We start from the raw sequence: 26,384 nt of genomic DNA, 5'->3' as shown, positions 1-26,384 counted from the left end.
GGTAGGTAAGGAGAACACACATGCACATTTATGGTTGAACCTTATTTGAATTAAGGCCCTGACATGAAGGCAAAACCTTTTGTAAGTGGGGATGTAAAAATGAGGGCACACAAATTAATTATGCTATTTTTTTTTCTCATGTGCCTCAAGACCATTAGCAATAAAGACTAGTCGAGGCCCAATGTTAATGTCCAGCCCCCAAAACACAACAACTTCAGCAGCACGCAGTGGCATTGGTTGTGTCTGACTCAGATGGCAAACTGCCACCTCCTGAATCATTCACACCGCTTCCTGCAGCTCTTAGGTGGTCCTTGGAGGTATCCCATGCAGTATGGCTTGCTTAATTTATGACAATCCCCTGGTTTATAGCTCCAAGCACTATTGTTACAAACAGACTCTTTTTGTCTGGGAAAAATGAACAATGAATCATCTCAGAGAGACATTACTGGGTCAGATTTGTCCAGAAAGCTGCTTTTTGAAAACAAGACTGAAATGAACAGAATTGTATTTCCCTGGTTTGTTTTTGCAAACAAATCAGTTTAAAAAAAGCAAACACACGCTCCCTAGAGTGTTTGCAATGCAAATATCACAACATTGCGCCAATGTATAAGGAGCCTGAGGATGCAATTCATTAAAAAGCGACTGGATTGTCCACAAAGAAATAAACAGTGTTAAGCCTGAAACTCCCTGCTATTTTTAGGCGTTCCTGGAGCCAGTGAAGAATTAAAGGAGCCTGATTTCATGGGGAAATACTGCCGGCTGTTGAGCGCTTGTCTCCGCCCGGGTCACCCGCGGTTCTGCTCGGGACGGGGCTCGTGTGTCCGACCCGACCCGATGTTGTCCCTCCCCGAGCCGAACGAGTGGCCCCGCCGGTGCCTCCCCCCAGCCCCGCCGCTTCCCCCGCCCCTGCCCACCCTGGGCTGCCCCCGCGGGGCGGGGCGGGCCGGGCCGCGCCCCGGGCCAGGCCGGGGGCGGAGCGGGGCCGCCGCCGGGCGCTATTTGGGCCATGTGACGGGCCGGGCCCCGCTTGCCGCGCCTGGCGCCGGGAGGAGCTGCGGCTGCAGCCTCCCCGCCGCGGCGGAGGAGAGGCGGGCGCTGCCCTCGCTGCTCTCCGCTGCGCGGCCCCGGGAGCAGCCTCCGGCGGGGCCCGGCCCGGCCGCTGCCATGGTCCCAACGGTAGGAGCCGGCGGGGGCGGGCGCGGTGCGGGGTGGGTGCCGGGGGCTCCTCGGGAGCGGCGGCCGGGCCGGGGATGCCGCGGCCTCCGCGTCCGTCCGCGGAGGCGCCTCCGTGCCCAGCGGAGCGAGTCTCTCCCCGCAGGCTGCGTGGAATCGGTGCCAGCTTACAAAGACAACACCAGGCGGCAGGCTGGGCTGAGGCTGAGCGCTCTGCCCCCGCCGAGCTGCTCCGGCGCGTTTGCGAACCGGGCAGCTCGGGCGCTGTGGTTGCTGCGTGCGAGTGTGGCGGCCCGGGAGCGGGGACACGGGACCGCTGCGTTAGCGGGACACCTGTTGCCCACGGAGGCATCGTAGCGTTTGGAGGCTCCCGGAGCCGTGGGTGCCGTGGGTTGCCGTGGGTGGGTGGGTGGCTGCCAGAGGCCAGCCGGCGGAGCTGCGTGTGGACTTGAAAGGCAAACACTGATAATGTCAGTTTGGAGCTCTTTAAGGAAACCGGGCTGATTGTTCAGTGTCTGTGGTTGCAGTGGCGGTCTCTGGAGCACACCTTACAGGGCCTAATTAATGTATGTGTTTTGTTGTTACATAAACCTATGCTAGGAATTAATCTTGCTGTAGCCTTGTGTTGAAATGTGCCATGTGCTCTCCTTTTTACCCGAGAAGTGGGCAGTCAGTGCGGCTGATGGCTGGTGGTGGCCGTGCCTGATTAGAAACCTGTGAATTGTCTGAGCAGTTGCTCAAGATAAGGAAGTTTACAAAATGATTGTAAAAATGGGAGTTGCAGCCTTGGAGAAAGATCAGGGATTTTTTTTCCTGATGGCAATGTGGGATGAATAGATGAACCTTTTGTCCCCAAAGCAATCTTCGCCATTCCCACCCCTCTGATATCTGATTTCTGCACCAGATTGTGCGTTGCAAAGCACAGCAGTGTAGGCAGCTTAGTCTTGCTGGGTGCAAGTTGACTGCTAAGCCAGCAAGACCAAACTACATGAAGTTTCTAGTGACTTGTAGTAAAAGAGATCTGGCTATAGGATGGATGGGGTCAAAGTGGCAATTCCAGGAAGAAGGATGTTTCCATGCTGAGTTGATAAGGGAACCACTGGGAATGTGATGGAGCTGTGCTACTGCTTACAAAGTGGATGGTGATGCGGGGAAGCACTTAACTGGCTTGTGTTGGAGCATCTTCCGATGCGCCAATGGCTGCTGTGCTGTCAGTGTGCCCGGCCACTGGCCTTGTCCTGCCTCTCGCTAGTTGTGTTGATGGATGCATAAAGCAGCGATTTATTCTTCTCCCTCTTAGTTCTTAAGAGAAGGGGTGAGCTTCAGCAGCGTATTCCTCTGGGGGGCATCACATTATTGCAGTACGTCAGCTGCAGGCTTTTGCAGCCTCTCTCCTCTGCTTCAGAGGTTACTGAAGTACGTTATGATGTGGTTGGAGTTTGTTTGTAAACTTCTGTTAGACACTTCTGAGATGCGGGTTTGTGTTCCAGGAACTGGCTAGCCATGTGCTCTGTTTGTGTGGGGCCAGTTCGCTGCTGCGAGATTCTGGATGTGGAAAATGTGCTCTGCTTGCTGCTCTCCTGTGTCTTTATTGGTTTATTTGGTTTTTCCCCCTGGTCTCCTGCATTTCCTTTCCTCAGAAGAAGTGAAAGCAGTCTGCAAGGACTGCTCGCCTTCTCAAGTCTGTCTTGCAAGGGCTAATTAAAAATTCATTAATTTACTGGAATTAACAATCTGTAGCTAGTGAGCCAGTTAGGACACAGCGCATGCCAGGCTTTGTGAATGAGAGCAGACCATGCTGACAGTTCATCTTCCAGGTCACAATGTAGTTTTCGAAGATATGGAAGGGAGTGTGCTCTGTCTGAGGTTCGTGTCTCAGTCAGATTCCTGTGGCTGGTGCCACCGAGTACATTGGAATTGGCACCTGGTACCTATTTCAACCAGGTTCTGACAGGCCAGTGCAAGTCGTGGTTATAGTTTTGGGCTGTAGGACACACGTACTGGTGGAGTCTGGAGTTGCTGAGGGCTTGTGTTGACACGGGGAGTGAGGATTAACTGGTGCTGGCAAGGAGCATCAGTGGGCTGACCTCAGCTGGGCTGTGCTTATCTTCATGTCCTGTGGAAGGAGGCTTGCACTTGTATTAACTGGTAGAGTGATGCGGCTTTACAGCCGTGGAGAAACAGCTTACTAGACCTGCACGGATTGTACTAACAGGCTCTACTTCGCTATGCGTTTCCCCATCCTTGATTCTACCAAAGGCTGGTGTATACAACTTGCTGCCCTCCTCCTTTGTTCTTGCATGCATGTGATGCGACTTAGCAAGTGAAGTTGCTGGTACAAGATGCAAGTTAGACACTAGTCGCTTCCAGACAGAGCTGTGTAATGCCTGCAGAATAAAAGTGAGTAAGTGTCTGAGAACCAAGGTTACTGAACTACAGTCACTGGACCGCTTTGCTGGTGGTCATCATAGAATGGTTGGATGTCACGGTGTTGACTCACTTCCAGTTGTTACACTGCTCTGAGCAGCAAAAAAAGAGATAAAATCTTCCTTTGATTACCCCGTGTAACTGCTACAGCTGCTGCTGTTTCAGTAATAATGATTGGGGGAAATGAATGCAGTTGTCCTTAGCAAAGATGGAATATGTGCTACACAGTGTGAGTGGGAGAAAACTAGCTTAAAAGTACTAGTTTCTTAGAAGCATGGAATCATTTTGGTTGGAGGAGACCCTTAAGATCCTCAAGTCCAACCATAACCTAAATCTAGCTCTAAACATGTCCCTTAGAGCCTCATCTCTACGTCTTTTAGACCCCTCCCTAGTAAAATAGATTTGGTGTGAGCTGGATGCTCTATTGAGGTCCACCCCCAGGATGCAAAGGCAGTAAGGGTCTGACGGAACAGTCAGCTGAACCATGAATAATGTCCTCCTGTTGAGCTGAAATTGAGTAAAACTTACCCCTTCTTTGCAAAGAGTACAATTTATTGGCATGTTAACTACGTTTGACCTCTGGGCCTGGACCACCGGGATGAGCAGATGCTATTGTATAATAGTAAGGCTTTTAACCAGCAAATCCTTCCCTGGGAGAAGGGTTTTCGCTTAAAAGACTCAAACCCCACCACCATCTGCCTGATTTCAAAGGGAGAGGAACAACGTTTGACTGGAGAGCTGTGGGGCAGAAGGTGGTAATGCCTGAAGGGAGTTACCAAACATGGGCTTTTTCTTATAGCCTGGGAGGGGAATTTGATCAAGCTTGTGAGCTGGAGCAGCTGTGTAGATGTTGGTTTCAGACTGCTTTCTTTGGATAGCTGGTATGTTATCAAGTCAGGAATCTGTCCTGAGGAGATCCCAGATGGGGCCTTGACACCATAAATGTACAAAGGCACTCGGTTGCACAAAAACTGCAGAAACAACTTGGTCTTAAAGAACATGAGCCACACATGGTAAACAGCCAAGAAAAGCAAGCAAGGGGTAAGGCCAAGCTGTTCTCTACGTGAAAAGGCTACGTTGGTGTCAGATGCTTAGAAACTCCGAGTTTGAACTCGACTGTGGATAAATTCTGGTTTGAATGGCCTTTTGAAAGTTAAACTCAGCACTAGAGATGTGAGAAACGCCTGCATTCCAACTGCAGTGTCTGGAGGCTCGAGGGAAGTCTCGGATTTGCCAAAGTGTGGTTCTTGCCTGGATACCCTAATTTGTTGTCGTGTTGTGCTTCAGGAGCCCTGGGTCTATAGTGCTGTAGCCTGGTGAGCTGTGCTGCGGGGAAAGCAGCATTGCTTCTCTGTGACAAAAGTTATCCTTAAATGCTTCCAAACAGTCTTTGGTCCATGCTGCGGAGGAATTGGGACACATGTGGAATGGATGGGGTTGGTGCTGTGTTGTAAGCAGTTCTACATAGGGACTCTCTTTGATAGACAGTCTCCCCATGCTATTTAAAGGCTAAACTGGTCATATTATTGCACTTGGACAATGAGGGATGGATTGGTTTGTTCCATATTAATCCCAGGACACTAGTACATCTAGAACCAGTTTCAACTGATGCCCATGTAAATGAATACCCAAAACTTTGTGGACCAGCTGGTGAGGGGTGAGCTGAACTGGGGGAATTACCATTTATGCCCTGGTTCCTATGAACTGCTGAACAGCTGCAGAAGGAACCTGTTGACACATTTGCTGAAGAGAGGTTTGGGGCCTCTGTGAGTCCAGAAAGTACCTGGCTGGGCTCCTGTGGGCAGGAAATGTGTTTGCTCGGACTGTGTGTTCTGGGGTTATGTGACAGGCTGGACTGTTACCCTCCAGCCCGCTGCCGCCGTTCAGCACTGCTTGGCTGCAGCACTTGGCTTCTGTGCCTCATGTCCCACTCAGTCTCACCACTGATGTGCTGGGGTTTTCCATATGGCATGTTGTGCACTTCCAGCTGGAACAAAGCGGAGCTGGAGGTGGGAGTGAATCAATCTAGCGAGCGTTTTGGTGCTTTTGTGAGCCAGGGCTCTGCTTGCTTTCCAGTTATCTCGCAGCTCTTTTGGAGTGCCGTGTGTCCCTCTTGCAGCGAGGATCAGACAGGCAGTTATAAGTGGTTTCAGCCCCCGATTTGACTCTGGTATTGATTCAGTCACACGCATCTCTTAGATCTTGCTAGCACAGCTTGGTTTGCAGCCGAAGAGGAAAGGGCAGGAGAGCTGCATACATGGTGCTGATTCCAGCAGGATATTGCTGTGAGGTTAGGAATGTGGCACGCTGTCCTGCCGGTGTGCAGCTGCTGTGCAGAAGTTAAAAAGGGGCAGCTAATCTGCTGTGAAGAGCCTGTGAGCTTGGGTAATGGTGAAAATGCAGAGAGTGAAGGCAGAGCGGCGTGGTAATATGCTGCTGTTTTTCCACGTTGTGGGTTTGCATCGCTGCATGTTGGGGTAGAGAGAGGAGAGGGCAAAGTGTGTATTGCCATTTATTAATATGGGTTCATTTCAGTGGCTGAGGTTCATCCTGGAATTTGGATACTGTAGTTTGTTCTTGATATCTCCTTTAGGTAATTGAATCAGAGATGATCAACTCAAGGACCAACCAGCTGCTAAGTAGTTTAACTTTCTCAACTCAGTGTTTGCAAGAAACAGCTTTTGGAGGAACTGAGAGCTTTACTGGAAGGTTCACTCTACATATTCCCCAGCTAAATCTTTCCTGTTCTATTGGGGTTCTGGTGTTCCTCATGTGCTCCTCTGGGTATGATGCAGCTGAGTGCCTGTGACATGTTGCCTTCCAGTGAGACTGATGAAGGGGCAGGTCTTCTGTGCCCACGCAGCCCCAAATCTGCCCTTTTGGCATGAATAACATTAAACCCCGAGTCTTTACCTGAGTAATCAGATAAAGCCTGGTGTACGGACGCTGAACTGGATTTGCAAGAGGCACAGCTTGGTGTGTCAACACTTTAAGTGGGAGGGGACACCTCACTGGAGAGGGCTTGGAAGGAGCAGGACCCACATCTACAGGCGGGCTGTGATTGTGCAAGGGCGCTGCTGCTCAGCCGGGGCCGTGCGCTGCGTTACGGGGGGACGCTCCCAAGGGGGCTGTGTCGCTCCAGGATGGCACATCTGTCCAGATGTTTGCCTACAAGGAACTATAGTGAATCTGCTGCTTCACTGAGCTTATTAGTTTTGGAAGAGGAGAATCTTTGCTGCTAGGTGTACTTGCATATGTACTTGGTGGTATTTTTTCCTATATAGGCTCTCTGCTCTATAGCTTTTTTCCAAATAGGAATTTGGCTGTGACTCATGAGATGCCTTCAGTCTTCGTCCCTTGTAAGGGGATGCTATGTATTTGAGTTAGGAGAATGACTTTTTGTTTTAATTTTTAAGCTTATGGTCATTAAGGTGAACAGGAAGGTTATAGGGTGTTATACCTAGTGCTTGCTTGGAGGCATGTGCTCTCATGTTACTTGGATTAGGCTGTTTTCAAACCTTCCAGAAATTGCCAGCCAGTTCCTTCCCATTCTAGGCTGTTCTTGGAAGGACACTTGGCCTAATGGGGATCTCCATTTCAAGGTGCAAAACAGTACAGCAGAAAGCTCATCAGTAATTTTACTCTTGAGGTGCCTTTAGTGCTAATACAGTGTTCAATGTACTCTGAAATCTTTTGGCATGTCTAAGGCACCCACAAAACAAGGGGACCATGGAAGGGTGTCCGAGCCAGGGCTGTGGTGCTGAGCAGGTACCAGGTGCGGGTCCTGTCCCTCGGCCAGCGGGGACAGAGCAGGTGGCAGCAGGGAACGAGGTGGCTTTGCAGGTTGCTCAGTGCAACCCTGTTGCTTGCAAGACTGATAGAAAAGCTGGGCAGTCCAGATAATCCACGCCTAGATGCATTTATCCATGGTTAGTATCTCTGCGGCCAGCTGTTGCAAGTCCTAGTATGGCATCACCAAAGCATTGGAATTATCTATAGGGGATGGGTGTGTAGGGTGACTTATCCTTTCATTGAATATTGGAAGTAGTAGTGTAATGAATTGACTGTAGAAATGAAACTGCAGGTTAAATTTGGGTTGGGTTTTTTTGTTGTTGTTGTTTTTCCTCTCATGTGAGGTTTTTAAGGGAGGAAAATACTGTTGGATCTGGTGGCTTTGTTGGATGTTCCCAGCATTAGATATTCTAGGCAGTTTGCGTCTGTTCCGTGTTTGGGAGGTTGTGGTGCACTGAATGGTGGGTGGCAGTGGCCTTCCCATTGCTTTCAAATTGATGCCCGTACACGGTGAATCTTGGCAGAGCCATCCAGCCTCCTCAAAAGGAGGAGCAGGGACATCAGTAGCAGCCAAAAAAGAGCTGAACATATGTTGGTTGAGACTGACCAGCCTTAGAAAAGACAAAAGCTTAGATACCGAAGGAATTGGCTACCCTAACTGTGCTTGCTTCTCTACAGTTCTTGCTTGCTAAACTCTGGAAAAGCAGGGCAGCTTTATATTTGCTGCTTGTTGCTAAGTATGTTGAGTGCATCTTTCTTAAGAACAGATCTTTTGATTGTTTTTACAAGGTTTCTTCCTCTCTCTCTGTTTCTTAAGTTCTATTAGTGTGTTTCTAACTTGGTTTCCTAATTGGAAACTTTCCATTGATGTCATGGGAGCTTTCTGTGGCCCACATCAAATAGCTTGGTTCACCAGGAATTAAGTGACTGTACAAATGTTTATATTAAACACTTATTTAGAAGGCATGTTGATTTATGAGGACCTATGAGGAATGCAGTGTGTTGGGAGGATAGGTTGACTGTACAGCTTTTGTCTTGCCTTTGAACTGTGAAAGTACTGGCAGCTGGTGAATGCCCAGATAACACAACTCTGGCTCGCTCGCATGGAACGAACTGGACCCATCACCGACCGTTGTGCTGTTTCTTGTCTCTTACATTGTGGAGGTTTTTGAATGGGTAACGTTAATGGAAAGGACTCTTGGCAATGTCTGGAATAGGCACAGCAGAAAGCTGCCAGCTTAATTACAGGTACTGGAATTTTGCTGTTTTAGAGAGGGAACCCACAGTTTAGTCTGCTGAGAAGCCCTAGGGAGAGAAGAGATGGTGGAAATGCATGTTCTTCCCACTCTGCTTACCCAGGCTCCTGTGGTGGTGTCGGGCCATTTGGAAGGTGGAAACTGAAGGGATAAAAACCATCTTAGCATCCCTTTTCGCCCCCAAACAGACCTCAGACACTGAGCAGTGGCCATGTCTCTCCTTCCTTGCAGGACACTGTGCTTCTTCCTAATTTAAGGATCTTTTCAAAGCTGCTTGGGGTGTTCCGGAACCTTCCTTATGACCAGAGCTTAAGCCAGTGAAACTGTTGCTTAGAAATGCATTTCTGAGTGTGCCCAGTAAGACTAAGGGACAAATTCCGCTCCTTGCCAATTGAACCAGTCACTCTGGGCACTAACCCATAGTGAAGCAGCTGAACAGTGCTGTAGGTGCACATCTTGGTTGTGCTTTTTGGCAAAAACACTTGCTCTGTGTTACCACAGCTTTTTTCCAGGAAAAAGTTGCTCTCGGCTATCTGGCCACCCTACAGTGCAGATGTCCTCTGAAGGCAGCATGTGGATTCCTGCAGCCACAGTTTGTGTAACGCGCTTTAATCTGTTTAATTTTGGCGTGCTCTGCGCTTGCAAATCTGATTTGTCTAGTTGCACTTGTACAGGGATAAAACTTCAAGCAGTCGGGCTAGGAAGAGGTTCTAAAATTGTGCTTTGCTATGCTATGTGAAGCCTTTTGCTGTGTGATGTAAGAACCTGGGTGAAGCTTTTGGTCACCCGGCCTATCCCAACCAACCACAGCAACTTGCAAGAACCCTTTCAGGTAATGGTGAAAGCAAAACATTGCATCATGCTGAGACTGCCCAGCTGGAGGCTTCACCAAGATGTACAATGTCTCTCTTCCTAATTATGGTATGTCCCAGGACAATTATACTTAAACACAGAGTCCAGCCATGTCATTAGACTTTTTTTGGCTAATGACAAGTCAGAAATCTAGCACGGCATCATCCCAGAACGCTCATCTTTGGGGAGCTGCCGTGTCTCTTCCAGTAAAGCTGGCAGTGGGAGTTGCCTCTTGTGTAATGTGTCTGCCAGGAATATCCTCTTAGTTCAGCACTTTGTTGCGGGCTGTGTGAGATGGTTTGTTGTTGTGTGTATTCCTGGATGTAGAAGGTTTGCCTTACTAAGCACACCCAGGGAGTAAAGCTAATGAGTCTGCGTAGTAAAGGTATCTTGAGGGACTTATCTTGGGGGTACTGGGAGGTGAGTGGGTGCAGACAAGAGAAAGGTGCATGTATATTCTTCTCCCTGGTTAGATGGCATTGCAGAACGTACATTTTCTGTTCGATTTATTTCCAGTGGAAACCCACTGAACACCACTGCATGGCTGCTCTTCTGATGTTCCCGGTGCTGTAAAAGCTGCCATCCCCTGCCCTTGTGTGTAAAGGGCTCATAAATCCACTTAAAACAGAGCCCGGTTGACCCACCCTTGGTACACTTGTGTGACAAATGTCAGTGCTTTTGTTGCTGTTACAGGACTGGCCTTGACCATGTCTCAAAACTTGTGTTATATAACAACCTCATGATGCTCCTGCTTGTCTCCCTGCAAAGAACAGGCCGTACTAGGCAGATGAGAAATGCCAATGCTTTTTTCCTGTTGTTACTGGCTGGGTTGCAAGCTGCCTGTGCCCAGACGTTCTGGAGGTGTTCAGCCATGGTGTGACTGCTTCCTTTTGCTAAGGGACATCCCTAGGAAACTGCTTTTCCTCTGGAGACTTGATAGGAAAGAGGGAATTGGAAGCTGAGGGGGGATATTGTGGACTTGGGCAAGCCAAGGTGCTTGATTACGCTGGGATAGCAAGTCTGGATTTGTCTGGACTCTTCACCTCAACTGGCTGCTGCAGCAATTGGAGAAGAGGAATTGCATCTTCTGGCTATGTTGTTGAATTTGGAAAGGGTTTTTCCACAGCTTTTATTATGTTTTAAGGGTTGTTGCTGTTCCGAGATCAAACTTGAATAGAAAACACAAGGCTGCTGCCAGCTTTCTGTCGCAGGCACCTTTTATCTTGCATTCATCTCTTCCCAGCAGATGCTGCTTTCCTTTCTTCTACTTTTTTGCTACAAGACTAAAATTAACAGCCCTTTGATGCAAGGGAAGAAACTGTATTTCAAAGCAAAGTACCTAGTTAACTGACAATAAACTGTTTTTATCTTGAAGGTAATTCAGTGTTCCTTCTTTGAAACAAACCGGAGGGCTGGAAGCTCCTGACCCCTGTTTGCTCAGAGTTAACAAGCAGATCCCTCCTTGCTTGGGAACATCAGTGACTGTTCTTTTTGGGTGGGAGGTGAAGCTGAGCTCCTCAAGGTGAGGATGTACATGGGGAGAGGCTGTGGCTGGCTTGGCTGGTGGTCAGGGCATGGAAGGACATGTTACATATAACACTTATGTTATAAGAACTATCTGATGCGGCAGAGGCACATCTGGTGTGCAGGTTATGGGTTTAAGATTTCGCTTGAGAGTAGGGGCTGGGGGAAATACCTTGAGAAAATGGTACAAGGCAGATGTTTTTGGAAATTAATTGCAAAAGGCATTTTTTGGAAGTTGTAATGTTTTGTCATGTCTGCCTGGTCCTAGTGAAACTACCACACTTACTGAGGGAGGCTGCAAAAGGCTTTTTTGCTGGCACTGGAGGCATTGAAGAATCTGACAGGCTTCCAGGTTGGGAAGCCTAAATATGCTTTAAAGAACCTGTGATGATGGAGCTTCTGCTTTGGGTGCATGTGCAGGAGTGCTGACTTTGAAAACATCCTTTTGCTACGTGAACAGAATCGTTTCCTAAACAGTGCAAAAAATAACTTCCTCAGTGACTCAACTGTCTCCTCGGTGAGGGTTTGTCTTTGGTGACACCCTCAGTCTCCACAGACCTCAGGACAGGAAAAACCTGAATCTGTAGTTTAAGCTGTGAAAGATCTGCTGGGTCTTTACACATGAGGATGTGACTTCGGTCTTTTTTCAACACTTAACTAGCCCAGGATTAAGAGATCTGGGTAAACGTAGGTGAATGCGGAGTTTTTCCATGTGGCAAGGTAAGACAAAGTCTTGTGTATGCAATATGTGTCTATATCGCTTAGAGTAATTCACTGTGCAGTAAGAAGGCACTAACAGCTAGAAAGAGAGGCTGAACTACATTTGCTTGTTTAGGATTTATTTGACATGAGGATTAACACTAAATTCAACCTGAGATGGGCTGATTAAGAAACTGGAATGACCTGAACAGAGAGGAAGGTGTTTAACCCCAGGGGTGAGGAGCTGGGATGGGATGTAACTTCAGTTCTGCACCACAGGGCCCTGAATTTGCTGCGACCGAACATGCTCTGCTCTTTTGCAGAGAACAGTGTTCTGTTTGTGATGCTTTAAGGATCTAATGCTCTACTTGAAGGGAGAAGAGACACTGTTGTAATGGACTAAGAATTATGTATTTCTACTACGTGGCCCAGATTTCAACTCTTCTTTTTCTGTAGTGGTGCTGAGCGGTACCAGACACTTGCACAACTTCCCCTCTGGCATAGATGTATTTGGTGTAGATACATATACTGAAGCTTCAGACACAATAAACCTATTTGAGGGCACCAGGCTGAGTAATGTGGTGCTTGGCAGCTGCATCGCTGTGGGGATTTTTGCTTTGCTGTTAGTGGTGCTTGTGACATCTTCAGATGGAAAGAGGAAGGAGGAGGCAGCAACTGGGCAGCCTTAATATCAGAGTAACTCAAATTGCAAATTATTTTCCAGAAAAAAAGGAATCCTGCTGGACTCTACATGTCTCCTGACAGAATATACTGTATTGCTTTTAGGAGCAGGGATTGAAATCCTTAGAATCTTAGAATCTTAGATTTTCAAGCCGTCTGTTTGAGCAAATGCTGCTTTTCAGGTCTATGCTACCCAAATCTGTGTGACTTTAATACAATAAGGGCTCAGTTCCTGCTCTCATACTTGGTGTGTACTAAGTGGCTTCGTTCAGCTCTCGGTGGGCTCTGTGTTTATGGAGGTGCTGTGCTTTGCTGTGTTTTGGTCATGAACAGCAGCACAACATCTATCCTGGAAATAACCGGGACTTCTAAACCAGCACTTGAAACAATTGGGATGCCATGGTCTTACTCTTATGACTAACAAGCCCAACCGTGTTGCTTCCCCTGTTCCTTCAAGCATGTAGCATACAAGAAAGGCTTTCTAGAAACCTGCTTCCAGGCAAGGGATAGCTAGAATAGGAGGGTGACCTGCTGTGAAATGGGAGAGGACTGCACAAGCCACGGCTGTACAAGTGTCTGTTACTGTCCTGGTGTCACCCAGGAAGGAGACAGAACGGGACTTTTGGTGACTGCTGAGAACTTAAACATGGATTTCTTTTAATGCAGCTGCTGCCAGCGTTAAACCACAGTGATTCATTGTTAGCTGTTTCAAGGGGAAAACAGCACTTTGTTACCAAAACCTTTGTCCTGATAGCTTGTTTTGTTGGCTGATCTTGCAGTCATAGCAAAAAAACGAAGTGCTTTTGATACAGGAATGGAAACTCTGGATAGATGAGAAACATCAGGCTTCATTCCTTCCACCCGTTAGTCCCCTTCCCATCTACAGACAAAACTAATGAACCAAGATACTTAAATGGACATGAGGGATGGACTGTGAGCCGTGTGGGCTGCAAATCAGTAAGTGGGGAGGGGGAAAACTAAAAGCAAGGAGTTCTTGTGCAAGAGGGTGGTTTATTATGTTTTATGTGGGTTTCTTTAATGCAAATGGTTCTGCACGTAAACATCTACTATTTAAAATTTATGGTGCCTTAATTGTGGAGGAAATGCCTTTCTAAATGCAGCCTACCTTAGGATGTTATGGCCCCAGCGCTGGAGGGAAGGAGGGAGCAGCGTTAGGCAGGCACGGCAGCTCGGCCACGTGCTGGCTTGTGGGTGCTGAGCAGTTTACTGCTCCACCTCCTGAATGGCTTCTGGACGAGACAGCTGTCAAAATCATTGTTTTCTTCTCCTCTTGTGAGCTGTGGGCAAATGCCTGTAGCGCAGGGCAGCGAAACAGCTTGGGGAATGATACAATCCTGGGTTGGTTCCCCAACTCAGTCTTCAGTGTGATTGTGCTGTCCTTTGTTGGTAGATTTGCAGTTTAGGTTTTAAGAGCTGGATCGAAGGCAGGCTTTCCAAATGCTCGTTCTTTTCTTTTTGTGAGGCTGGACCATATAGAGCTGTGGAAGACCCTGGGACTTGTTTCTGAGTAGCCAACAACCTGCAGGTCCTGGAGACGAGCTCATCTGCCCTGCTTCCATGCTGGCTGCATTAGCACTTGGCTGCCTTGGAGTTACTACACTCCTCGTACAGATGAAATGACAGCTCCATCCCTGAAAGAGCATTTATCTAAGAGTGATACTAGATGGCATCTGAGCAGAAGCCTCAATATAATCCTTGGTTTTAGAAGAATTTTAAAAAGTTGGGCTATTCTTTGGTTTTTAAGAATGTGTGGCAGTAGAGAAGCAGCACAGAGCTGGCTGCTGAAGGACAGGGAAGTTGGATGACTAGTGCTGTTAGACGGTGTACTTGGTGGTTCAGCCCTGCAAACTAGTCTTTCAAGTGCAGCTTGTTTATAAACCTGGGGTTTTCTGTGTTGGCAATGCGGCAAGCATAGGTTTCAACCCTACAAGGATGTGAGGCTTCCTCTGGAAGCAGAGCTTTTTTACATGCAAAGCCTCAATAACATAAGGAGAAGTAATTGAAGATGGTTGGACAGGTACAAAGGTGTAAAAAAGATCAACCTCTGGACAAGATGAAGAAAGTTGCATGTGACATTCCTGCCTCCTACCTGTGTGCTTCATTTCCCTGTGTGCTTAGTCCACAAGCAGATCATAGAACTGTCTCCAGTGCACATAAAGAAATCAGAACTGAAAAGCCTGTGACTTCTGCAGCTGGTACATCTGTGCTAGACTAGGTGGGTTTTTCTGACCCTTGGAGTGGCATAGTTGAGGATGGGTGGCTGTCACTTGAGGTTTTAGTTTACTCAGATGTGCTGCTCTGAGTAACGTCAGTGCTTTGGTTTGGAGAACCAGACGTTCCATACATGGTGCAAGAGGCCACGCTGCCTTCATCACACTGCCTTTCAACATTGCAAAAACAGCTAGGAAACTTCTGCAGAAACTGAATCATCCCAAGGAGAGGAATGCTGGAGTGCCATGTTCATGCAGACAAGCTGCTGCTTGGTGGTTACAAGTCCTAGTAGTTGTAAGATGATATGCTCTTGGCTTGAGCATATGATATGTCTATGTGACAGAAGCCTTTCCTGGGTGTCTCGGGGCGAGCATGCTGCTGCCTCCAGCAGGAGAGAGGGCTCTTGGTGTCTGCTTAGTAGATTATGGGGCTGTTGGCTTAGCAAGGTGGCTTGTTAACTTTGTAGTCTAGCTAAATCAAACACTTCCAAATCCTAATTGTCTTGTTCCCCCCATTCCTGGCATATCTTGAGCACGGTTACTTGTGAAGGGTCTCTCACTCTGTTGGAGGTTTTTCCTCTTTGCTGGGACACGTGCCGTCTTTCTTAATTCTTTCTTGCACAACCTCTAGTGATCTCAGTTTCACTTTCTGTGGAGGCCACGCAGCTAAACCTGCTGAGCCAAAGGCTTTCTGCTCCTCGGGAGGTGGGGCTGCCGAGCTGCCCCTGTGGCAACCTTATCTGCGGGGCGACCGGGGTTGTCCGCCCTGCCCTGATCCGAGCTCAATTGCGACACTCCGAAACTGCCTCGAACCGTGTCGCTAGTGCAGTCGTTCCTCTCATCTGTCCTGTCGCTGCTAACACAGCACTGGGGAACTTCAGCAGCATGGGTGAGCTTTTCCCGCAGGTTTGATCAGCGTGTAATGGGATGGGGAGGGTGCTCAAAGCCAGGAGCTCGCTGCAGTGATTGATAAGTGCTGGGTGAGGCGGCTTGTAAAGGGCACATTTTTGATGCCAAGAATTAATGCCAAGGAAAATTAAGTGTTCTGGTTCTTTGGGGTTAAAGTTTGAATTCTATTTGAGGCACGTGAGTTCTTCTTTCTCTGCCTCAGTTGGGATGTTTTTGGCATTGGCTTTTATCTCGGTTTTACGGAATGTCTATGTGACCAAGGGAGCAAGGAGAAGACCTCTGGTGTTGAAGCGTGTTCTAGAGACCATGCCATCTGCCTGGCTGGGTTCTTGGCTGTGTTTTCTGAGGTTCACTGCCAGCTGAAGGGGGTAGATGTGGCCATGGGCTCTGCTCTGTTGTGCGTGGTGTTTTGGTGAACTGAGGCTGACTGCCCCAGCTGGAGAGGTCTGTGCTAGGCAGCTGTTTTGCCTGGTTCATGTCAATGCCCAAACAGAAGTTGTACAACAGCTCTGCTCTGCCATATAGGTTTGGGTTTTTCTTCTTTGCAGAGCTTTGTTCTCCCCATCCAGCATCAGGGACTTCATCACCTTCTGTTGAAATGTCTTTGTCTCCCGTCTTGATCTATTTGCAGCAAGCAATTGTTTTGAAAGCTGGCGTATCTTTCTAGTATGGCAAACTGCCTGCTTGCTCTGAACAGCTGAACGGAGGGGAGATCTAATTCTCACTGGAAATAGCAGTGAACATTTTTCTCCGAGACACTCTTGCAATTTTGTTCCAAAGCTTTTAAGCCTATAAGGTTAACAATAAAACTGAAAATTGTATGGGAGCAGAACAGAGCATCATGGGGATGAGCTTATGTTTATAAAGCAGAGCAGGCTTGCAGCAAGACTGATCTGTTGATATGATAGATAAAAGCCCTTTTAGTGCTTACATTTGTACCTAAACCTGTAACAGATCAAAGGTTTTGAAGTAGCTAATTCCCTACTGTATCTTTTCATTTATGGCTGGCTGTGTCTCATATCAAGCTGCCCAGGGCATTAATCCTTTAATTTAAGAGGGGAAGCTTTTCTGTTTCTGTCCTGCTGGGGGGAGTCAGCATTGTCTTGTGCATGAAGAGGCTTCTTCTTTTAAAAAATGAGGGTGTAATTGTGTTTCCTGACTGTAGGGCAAAGTGCTGCTCTGCAGTTCTAGACCAGACTAGTGCCAGGCCCAGCAGAGCCAGCTCTGAGCAGGACTTGCTGCCTTGCCCTAGCAAGGAGCCATGCGGCGCTTACATCTTGGCAGGTGGAGCTCAGGATCTGGCCTGCTCTCCGTCTGATTGACCCCTTTGTTCCAATCTTTATTTTTCCCGTCTTTCTCCCTTTATTCTGGCCATTGTCCTTCATATGGTGTTAATAGCGTGCCTGGGAAAAGTCGTAACTAAGGCAAGTGCTGAGTGGGGCTTGTGCCGAGGAAAGGCTCTTTGGAGCAGGCGGGGAGGCGATGTCCTGCCACACAAGTCCCTGTTGCCTTTCACTGTGGTGATTCCCTTTCTGGTGCAGCAGCCTTGATGGAAATGTGATGAAGCATATGTTGGTGAAAGGCAAAAAGTCATAATGAATGAGGCATTGTTTTGCTAATGAAGAGAATTGTCTCCTCTTGAGTGTTTTGTGCTTCAAAGCAGTCTGCACCAATACTCTGCAGTCTGCTTGGTGTTGGTTCTCGCTTCCTATGCAGCATTCTTGCATGTACTCGGGGAAATCTCTGCCTCTCCTCCTTCTGCCTGTGTTTTGTTCCTTTATCCTGTTTAACTTTCCAACAGCCAAATTTGCCTGTAGCCTTCCAGGTGTGCTTTCCTTGTCGACAGCCTTGTCCATACGCCATAAGCCTTGGGAATGCCAGGTAGTTCATCTGGTACTTTCTGTAGAACACCAGCTGATTCAGTTTGGTCTCAGCATCCTCACGCTCTGTCCCAGCCTGAGCAAATGACTTTAATGGAAACCTTAATTATTTCTTCTGGTCTGCATTAATGTGCCTTTCACAGGGAAGACGCCTGTTAGTGACTTCACAAATCTCTTCATACCAGAGTTGGTGTCAGCTTTGAGGTATAAAAAGTGATAACTTGAGTACACAAAAGCATGAAGGCTCCATACTTGGGGGGAAAGAGGGAAGGAAGGAAAAGTAGTTCTGTCTCTCTTTACTGAAGAACTACGAGGTTTGAGATTGCTGTTCCAATGGCATACCCTGGACTAGTAGTAAACACCTGTAAGGAATTTGGTGAATTGATCCCAAATCCAGAGCATACATGAGCCGTCCCTGTCACCTGCTAGCTGAAGCCTTGCTGTTTATGTCCAGTAACCTTATTTTTAAACCAGATCTGATTCATACTGTGTTTTCTATGCCAGATGAGGTCCTTGGTTGTGAGTAAGTGTTGTGACTGTAGCTGGCAGGAGCCCTGGGTGATTGCCTCACTTCAGGAAATGTTAAAATAACACTTTTTTTTCTTAGAAAGCTAGTTTGCTCCCCTCCCACTTCTAATTCTCCTAATAGCTGCCCCCAGTTTGGCAGCGGTCTTGCAGAGGGCTGTTTGTGTTGCTGAGCGAGAGCAGAGACACTTGAGAGGATGCGGTGCTGGGGAAGAGGTGCGCGAGGAGAGCTGGTATCTCTAGCCAAGCTGGCTTCAGCTTTTGAGAGGTTTCTCTGAAATTTGGATGGAAAACTGCTAAAGTGTGAGAAGGATCTCGCTTCCCCCGCTCTGGACTCTGCATCTGAAGCTGGGGATTATTTTTTTTCCTCTTGGAGAGGAAGACTGCAGCTGCTCCTTTGAGACAAACCCTACCGCAGGTTTATCTGCTCTCCTGGCTGGTTCAGTGGGGCCAGTGGTACCAACAGCTGCTGCAATGGGTGCACGCTTGGGCTGGACCCAGACGCTTTTGGCTGCTGGTTTGGACTTGCAGTCAGGCCTCCAAGGTACTTAGCAAAGCTTTAGTGTGGTTGAAGAGAATTTTCTCCTCCAGCCTGTAGCAGTGGTTGCCAGCTGCTTTGCCAGCTGATCCCTGAAAGGTTTGTAACTCTCCAGATGGAGAAGCTCTTTTTTTTCTGGATCCTACCTTGTTTGATGTCATGGTGAGATGGTTTGTGTTCCATTGGGAAAAATGTAAGTCTCGAGCATCACTATGTCCTGGGTTCTGAGTCTTCTGCATTGAATAAACTCTTCTGCATTTTGCAACCTGGACAACATATAAGTGATTGTGATGTAAAACCAGGGTTAGCTAGAGGCAACCCAAATACAGATGTGCCCTCTGAAGGTTTAGTAATGAAGTAATAAGGAGCAGTGCACTCACTGTAAAGAGAAGATGAGCTCTGGCTGAATCCATACCTTCTTCAGACAAAGAAGCAGAAATTCAAATGCTTTTCTGATGGGGGCATTGGAAACGTAGTGCCTGTCTATTTGATCTATATGCTATCTCTGCGTTTGCATAAGTAGCATGCATCACCCTTCCTTCCTGGTGGAAGGGAAGGACAAGTTGTCAGGATAAATGGATTAAAACTGCTTCATAAATGTTGCATATAAGGCTGTATGTGCTAATGTTTAACTCCTTTCTTGTTTTTCTTTCCATCCATTAGGCCATACTGACGGGTGCACATCTTGACAAGGTCTCCTGGTAACCTTCTCCAGAGGGCTGAATGACAGCAGGAGCGGCCGGGTGAATCGATGAGCTTTCCTTGGGAGCCTATAAATAGGCGAAATCAGAACACACGATGGGTCAGAAGGTCACAGGTGGGATAAAAACTGTGGATATGAGGGACCCTGTATACAGACCATTGAAACAGGAGCTCCAAGGACTCGACTACAGCAAACCCACGCGTCTGGACGTGCTGCTGGACATGCCGCCGGTATCGTATGAAGTCCAGTTGATGCATTCGTGGAACAATGACGATCGCTCGCTGAATGTGTTTGTGAAAGAGGAAGACAAACTCATATTTCACCGGCATCCGGTGGCTCAGAGCACAGATGCCATCAGAGGCAAAGTGGGATATACGCGAGGACTGCACGTGTGGCAGATCACCTGGGCCATGCGGCAGCGGGGCACGCACGCTGTGGTCGGGGTGGCAACAGCCGATGCCCCTTTGCATTCAGTAGGGTACACGACGCTGGTAGGAAACAACCATGAATCCTGGGGGTGGGACCTTGGGCGCAACAGATTGTACCACGATGGCAAGAACCAGCCGAGTAAAACCTATCCTGCCTTCTTAGAACCGGATGAAACGTTCATTGTGCCGGACTCCTTCCTGGTGGTTCTGGACATGGATGATGGGACACTGAGCTTCATTGTAGATGGGCAATACATGGGTGTTGCATTTCGGGGACTCAAGGGGAAAAAGCTATATCCAGTGGTAAGCGCAGTGTGGGGACACTGTGAAATACGGATGCGCTACTTGAATGGACTTGACCGTGAGTATAACTCCCATATTTGTTTTAGCAGTACAGATCTGTGTGCTACTCAAGTGCAGGTTTACTAGACCATCCTGGGAAGGGTTTTCATTTGACTAAAGAGGTGAGGATGTTGTTAGCAGTAGGATTGCTGGAGACGGCTCTGAATCCTTAATGGCTAATAGAAAAAGTTTGTCTGGCTGTCCACGTATACTGTTAGTTGGAGCGTTTGGGGAGGCAGAATGGTGGGAGAAGGTGATGCCAGTTGTCTAATTAGTGATGACAAACCTTCCTATACAGCTACCAAAGCATCAGCAGGAATGTCCTCCTGACAGTTGTGTTATTGACAATGTAATCCTGGTGTCTCTTTACAGGAAACAGTCTCTGAGGGGCAACCACCTTCCTTAAATGTCTAAAGAAGGGACTTTTAAAGTCCCTTGTGGGCAGGAGTAGGAAGACCTGTCCCTATTTAAGGAAATGGGAATGGGTCATATTCGAAAAGTAGCTTATTTCTCTGCTGCTTTTGGGGCAGAGAGTGCGCATTTCTAGAGCGGGTCTGGATATTGTAGCCAGCCCAACTTGTATGCCAGGCTTTTTACTAATAGGAACACCAATCTCTAGCTAAGCTTAGTAATAAATTTGGCTGTCCCAATGTGCTAAAGTCTGTTATCTCTCATAGTCAGAAGTTCCCATTGGGCCAGACTGTGACTCAGTCCTCTGGGTAGGGTGGAGGAGAGAGGTGAAGGAAGTGGATTAAAATCTGGATTTATGATGTTTAGCAAAATAAATTTGGCAGTCTTGATATGAAAAGAGTAGTGTTTTCCCTGCATTCCAGAACAGTGTCTGCCCAAAGGCTGTAACATACTGGGCTGTTTTATTTGTGCTTTAAATGTGTTCTAATGCTGGGCCAGCAATGGCAAACCCCTGGCACTGGTGACATGGGGCACAAAGCTGACATTGGGCACCAGAAAAACTGAGCTGATGGGAAGAACCAGGAAAGCCGTGCAAAGAGGTGGGAGCGAAATCCACAAGTGCTTTGAGAAATACTCTTCAGCTCAGCAAGACCAAACAGAAAGCTCTTGGCAGAGCACTTTCTCACCAACAGAAAGAAACCGAGCTCATTCTGCCATGACAGCTCACAGAATGGCAGCAGCCCCAGTAACCAGGTTTTTCTGAAGGGTCAAAGCCAAAATGTGCAGCTCCCCTCCAAGCCAGCAAGTCTGTGGAGCTGCTGGCACAGAGCTGCACTTAGCAAGGAAACGGCCACCTCCAGCACTGGATTGGGCTGTAACGTGCTCTCGGCATAGGAGTGAATTGTGGGCGCAAGGCCAGGAATGACGGGACGCTATTTTGGCACAGACAGAAAGAAGGTGTCTGGCTCTAACCGCTCCTGAGCATTCAATAGCAACACTGTCCAGTGACTGTAGTGCTCGTGAATGGAAGGAGGTCAGATGTGTCTGCGCTTTCTCTTTTGGTCTCGATGTCTCCTGTCAGACTGGGTTATCGGTGCAAACTAGATGAGGACAGAGTTCTTGTTCTTAATCTCTGTGGGAAGAAGATCCTCTCCTTTTAAGGCCATTAGAGGGGGATGTCTTACGTTAATGTCTATAGGCTTTGAAGGTTGGGGCCCCTTGTCCTCTGGGATGCTGGCTAGACAATGGCTCTGTCCCAGCCGTCTCCAGAGCAGGAGGAGTGGGACAGACACTGCACGCAGCATATTTCTCCCCCGGTGGTTTAAAGATAAGCTGCACTGGGAACTGCCAAAGCAGTGCTGCCAGGAATAGGCTTCTCCAGCAGTATCACAGCCAGCACCGAGACGCTCAGAGCTGTCCCTGCGGGGAGGCAGCGCGGTGCTGCGGCAGGTCCTGAGCAGCAAGACCAGCAGCGCCTTGGGCTGAGCGCAGCCTTGTCCTCACTTATGGCACAGAACATATATGGTGCACAGTGGGGCTTGGGAAGCAACAGCGCTGCCCTGACAGATGTTTGCTCCTCACCCGGCGTTCGTATAGAGGTGTGATTCCTTAGGAATAATTGATGCTTGAAGCAGCGGGAGAACTTTGGAGAGCTGCTAGAAAAACCATTCTGCTGCAGCTTCCCTGGAGCAGGTGGTGGCTTGTGATCCATAGCAGGGAAGGAGAAGCGGGCGCGAGTTCAGCTCTGGCTGCGAACTCGAGGAGACAGACCAACTCAAGTGTGTATTTCCTGACTTTGTTACCAAGTCTCTCCTTGCTAACAAACTCTCCTTCTCACAGACTCTTTGCCAAAAAACAGACGAAAATGAGCTTTCTCCACTTTCCATTGGAAGTGTTTTCTCCGTGGAGCAGTAGGACTGTTTGCTTTTTCCAAAGTGGAATCAGGAGTGGCCTGATCAGAGGCTGCTGACCACACTGTTCTGTTGGAGTGTTTAGTGGCAGCTGTTATCTTTGAACCTGGAAGGGACTCCCATCCATCTTAATTCTGGTGAAAAACGCAGCAACATGGCCATGCTTAGACAAACTAAGCCTTGTCTCTCAGCACTAAGTCAGCTGTATGAACAGTCAGGTTAATTTGGCTTGTAGTAGTGGAAGCTCGAGCTGTTGGCATCTATCAAAGTTCCTGAAAACTGGGGTTTCACAGCCAAACTCTTCCATTCTTGTGGATGATTTGAGGTGTCTGTTCAGCCCAAGATGTCTGTAAAGGAAGCTCTCTAATGGTGCATGCTGAGCCCTCGGGCTATTAGAAGGATGTCCAGCTATCTGCTTAATTTGGGATGTCTTTGTGTTAGCTCTGGGGAGGAGAAGCCCCTTAGGCTTGCGCAGCTTGCTGTGTGAAGGTGAGCTCTGACAGATTCAGCAACAGAAGCTGTGACAGACTAATCGGTGTCTTCCTGTGCAGCTGTGATGCGTTAACTCTGGCTTTGACCTCAGTCCCCTGCATGTTGTGAATGACCCTTCAGCATCAAAGGGCCCCATACACCATTCCTGAAAAACTAGTAATATCTTGTGCAGTGTTTATAAGCACAGGATGCAAAAATGATAGCTGAAGGCTTCTGTCTCTCCCAGGTTTATGATGCAGGAGGGAATCCTCTAATGGGAAATGTCACAATACAAGATGTGACATGAAGCTCTGACAGATGGCTTTGTTTTTCATGGGAAATATGTAGTACAAATGAAGCGGTTGGCAGCTGTTATCCTACTCCATAAGAAACAAATCACGGTACTTTCTGGGTACCCATACCACATGATGCCATCAAACTGTTTGCTGCAGTCTTTACTTCAGTGAATCTTTTATAGGGCTTTGTTTGGATACTGCAGTAAGAGGCACAAGCAAGATGTTCTGACTTGAATGGTGTTGAAGAGGGGGAAACTTCCATTAGGGGATTTTCTTTGTTTACACACATATATGGCTTAAATAACCACTACAGAAATATCATGCTGCGCCTGTGTATTTGACGAGCTGAAGTTGCTGATATGTGGATGCTGAATGGCTTGGCTCCTGCAAACATGCCAAGCATTCGTTTTTTCTTGCTCAGTGTTTTCGGGGGGATTTTTAGAACTAGCAAAATCAATGTGTAACTTGATCGGGTTGGGATTGTTAATGTCTTGGGTCTTTTTTTCCCAGCTGAACCACTGCCTCTGATGGACTTGTGCCGGCGAGCCGTGCGGCTCGCTCTGGGCAAGGAGAGACTGAGCGAGATCCCCGCGCTGCCGCTGCCGGCCTCCCTCAAGAGTTACCTGCTCTACCAATGACCCTCGTGCTCACCGACGGAGACCTGGAACCAAGGCAAGACATGGGAGCTGCCTCCTGGGCAATGGGTTCTGCATGCTCCTGTCATCACTACTGTTGGAACTCCTCGGCCAAAGTATTCCTGCCACTGCTTAAGTCTCCTTGTGCCCTTACTGGCCAGGAGCCCTTGTGTCACAACTGTTTTGTTCTTTGGAAGTCACTTCCCCAGCACACTTACAGAAGGAACATTTACAGAAGCTCGGTGCTTCCCTGCTTCTCCTTTGGGTTGGAGAGCCTAGGAGTGAATGATTTTTCTGCGCCAGCTAAAGGGAAGACTGTAATTTGGGAGAAGGGAAGGCATTAGGAGTGGAAATGTTAAGACCAGGTCCTACAATAGAGAGGCATGGAGTGGCCAGCAGAGTTGGGAAGAGTCTGGAATACCAGAAGAATTGAGTTTTTAAAAACCAAAAAAAAAACCAACCCCACCCCCAAACCCTGAAACATGAAAACCAAGAAGCCTTCCATGGGGACACTTCTTAATGTGGAGGAAGTCATTATGTTGCTGATGTTTGTATCTCTGCCAGGACTTCTCACAATGCTCTGATGTTATTTCCTAGACAGTGAATCCTGCTTTCTTGTTTATCAGCATTGCTTCCTCAGTTCTCTGGCTCCATTCTCTGTTCCGCCTCTTCCCAATGGGTTTGACTCAGCTGATTGAGCAGTCATACGGTGCCTTCACCTGCCTGCTTGACGTAGAACTGCAGGTTTTAGTCCAGGATCAGGGGTTCCTCGCTGATGTGGGGACAGGGAAGGGACAAACTACTTGTGCAATAGGGCGAGACGGGCTGTATGAGCTGAGACTTGTTACACAGCTGTAGGTCCGGCCGGTTTAGGTCTGCTCTCTGTATAGCCTGTTCCATACTGAGGCTTTAGAGGAACACAGTAATGTGCTTCTCTAATTGCTCTGCCAGGGAATTCTCTTAGATAAGCTGCTTAAAGTCATCAAACCCAGGCTGCGTTCTGTCATGGACTGTCAGTGTAATCTCCACTTAACTATGCAGCAGGAATAGTTCTCTCTTCCTTGCCTGGGGGTGGAGGTTGTGCCGGGGAGGTGGGAGCAGCACCAGAAGCACCATCAGCACCTGAGAAATCCAGAAGGTGATTGCTGTGGAATGTAACTTGTGAGACTGGCAGAGATCAGTGGGGTGATCTTCAGGTAGAGCGAGAAGAAACAACCTTTCCAGAGCTGGGGGCAGGAGAGAACTGCAATAAACAGGACGAGCAATTCAGGCAAAATCAGCACATCCCAAATAGATTATCACCTCAGTAGCCAAGTAAAGAGGATGACACTCCTTTACTAGCAGGAGCTGCTCTCTTGACCTGCCCACAGGTTACTATGCTGCCTTTCTGGGGTTATTTTGCACATTTCTTTGTCTTGAAAAATGTTTGTGTGGTTGGTTTGTTTTGCTCTTGAGTTATCCCTTCAGTTCTGTGTAGGTACAAATGAGTTTAGTTTTGAAAATGTTAATATATATATTTGTGGTGTATGTATAAGAATATGTTTTAAACAGCTGCTGTAGGGTACCTTTTTTTAAATAAACTACTTGCATAGTATATTTTGTAAAGCACAGAATTGGTGCCAAGACTGGGTGGGGTGCGATGTGCCCCTTTTTTAATCTAATATTGTATGTTGTGTTTTTTTTTTAACATAGGGGTTTTTACTAGTTTCTGTTACAGGGTGGGACACAAGAAAATTCAGTGTGTATGGAGCCCTGCTTGGTTGCCTTCAATTCGAACCAGTGTCTTCCAGCACTCCAGGGAAGCAGCTGTGTTCTCCCTACTTCTGCTGCTCTTTGCGCTCCCTATGTCCATCTCTTCTCACTTCATCAGTACATTGCTTTGTACAGGTTTAAATTCTTTCTATTTTATGACTGTAGATAATACTCAGTAACCTAATAAACTTTATTAAATATTGCTCGATGCTGGTTTTTATTTGCATGGAATGATCAGAGTTCTTTACATCTAGTTTCTACATGAGAGAAGCCAAGGCCAAACAGGTAAAGTGAGGGCTGTTGTGGCCTCGTCTCTGCTTGGAAGAACAAGAATTTAAAGCTGGGATCTAAAAGGTGTGATACTGTGTGTGCAGGTGGAGGACAAGCTGCAGCTATTGGTACAGGGTGGCAGGGTGGGGTAGCCTTCGTTTCCTAACTTAACTTGGTTTACAACTGTATTATTACACCATACTCTTTTCTTCTAATAGATTCAAGTAGGACTGAGGTTACCTTGTCAAACTTGATGCATTGTGCAGGTGTGCAAATTTCACTGGATTACAGCAGACAGCTTCTTCTTCCAGAAAAGGAGCTCCTATGAAAACAAGTCACTAACCTAGTGTTTTATATTGCTACTTGACTGTTCTTTTCCTTAGGAAGGGAGATGGTGGATAGAAGAAAGCAAAATGAAACGGTGAGGGCTAAAGGGATCTCCAGCCAGTAGAACAGCACAGTTCATTACAGGTGCTGTGGCAGGTTAAGCCGAGTGTTGGGAGAGTCTGCCTTGTATTATACCTTCTAAGGGTTCTGGGTGAGGAGAGCTTAAAACCAAGTGGTTTTTTGTCTCCAATCAGAGCAAGCATCTTTTTCCATTTTGGATGTTTTAATCTTGTGGGTTTTTTTTTCCCCGCATTCCCTCAACTGCCCAAATATCCAACACATTCAATAATGT

General features: G+C 47.6%; 1 protein-coding gene across 1 annotated transcript; it reads left to right on the top strand.

Moving 5' to 3' along the window:
• The first annotated feature begins 1,014 nt into the window (after positions 1 to 1,014).
• Positions 1,015 to 25,637, top strand: SPSB1 (splA/ryanodine receptor domain and SOCS box containing 1). The gene is made up of 3 exons (XM_082069942.1): positions 1,015 to 1,176; positions 19,151 to 19,979; positions 23,559 to 25,637. Exons 2-3 carry the CDS (start codon positions 19,286 to 19,288, stop codon positions 23,684 to 23,686), a joined length of 822 nt encoding a protein of 273 aa, XP_081926068.1. The 5' UTR covers positions 1,015 to 1,176; positions 19,151 to 19,285; the 3' UTR covers positions 23,687 to 25,637.
• The last annotated feature ends 747 nt before the right edge of the window (positions 25,638 to 26,384 follow it).

The sequence above is a fragment of the Streptopelia decaocto genome (assembly GCF_964273445.1).
Source record: "Streptopelia decaocto genome assembly, chromosome: 20".
In the NCBI taxonomy this organism is placed as follows: Eukaryota; Metazoa; Chordata; class Aves; order Columbiformes; family Columbidae; genus Streptopelia; species Streptopelia decaocto.
This window is presented reverse-complemented; position numbering and strand designations above follow the sequence as displayed.

Excerpts from the sequence above, each read along its gene's own strand:
- SPSB1 (XM_082069942.1), top strand. The coding sequence starts at position 19,286 with ATGGGTCAGAAGGTCACAGGTGGGATAAAAACTGTGGATATGAGGGAC. Across the intron at positions 19,980-23,558 it reads CTACTTGAATGGACTTGACC|CTGAACCACTGCCTCTGATG; the intron begins GTGAGTATAACT and ends TTTTTTTCCCAG.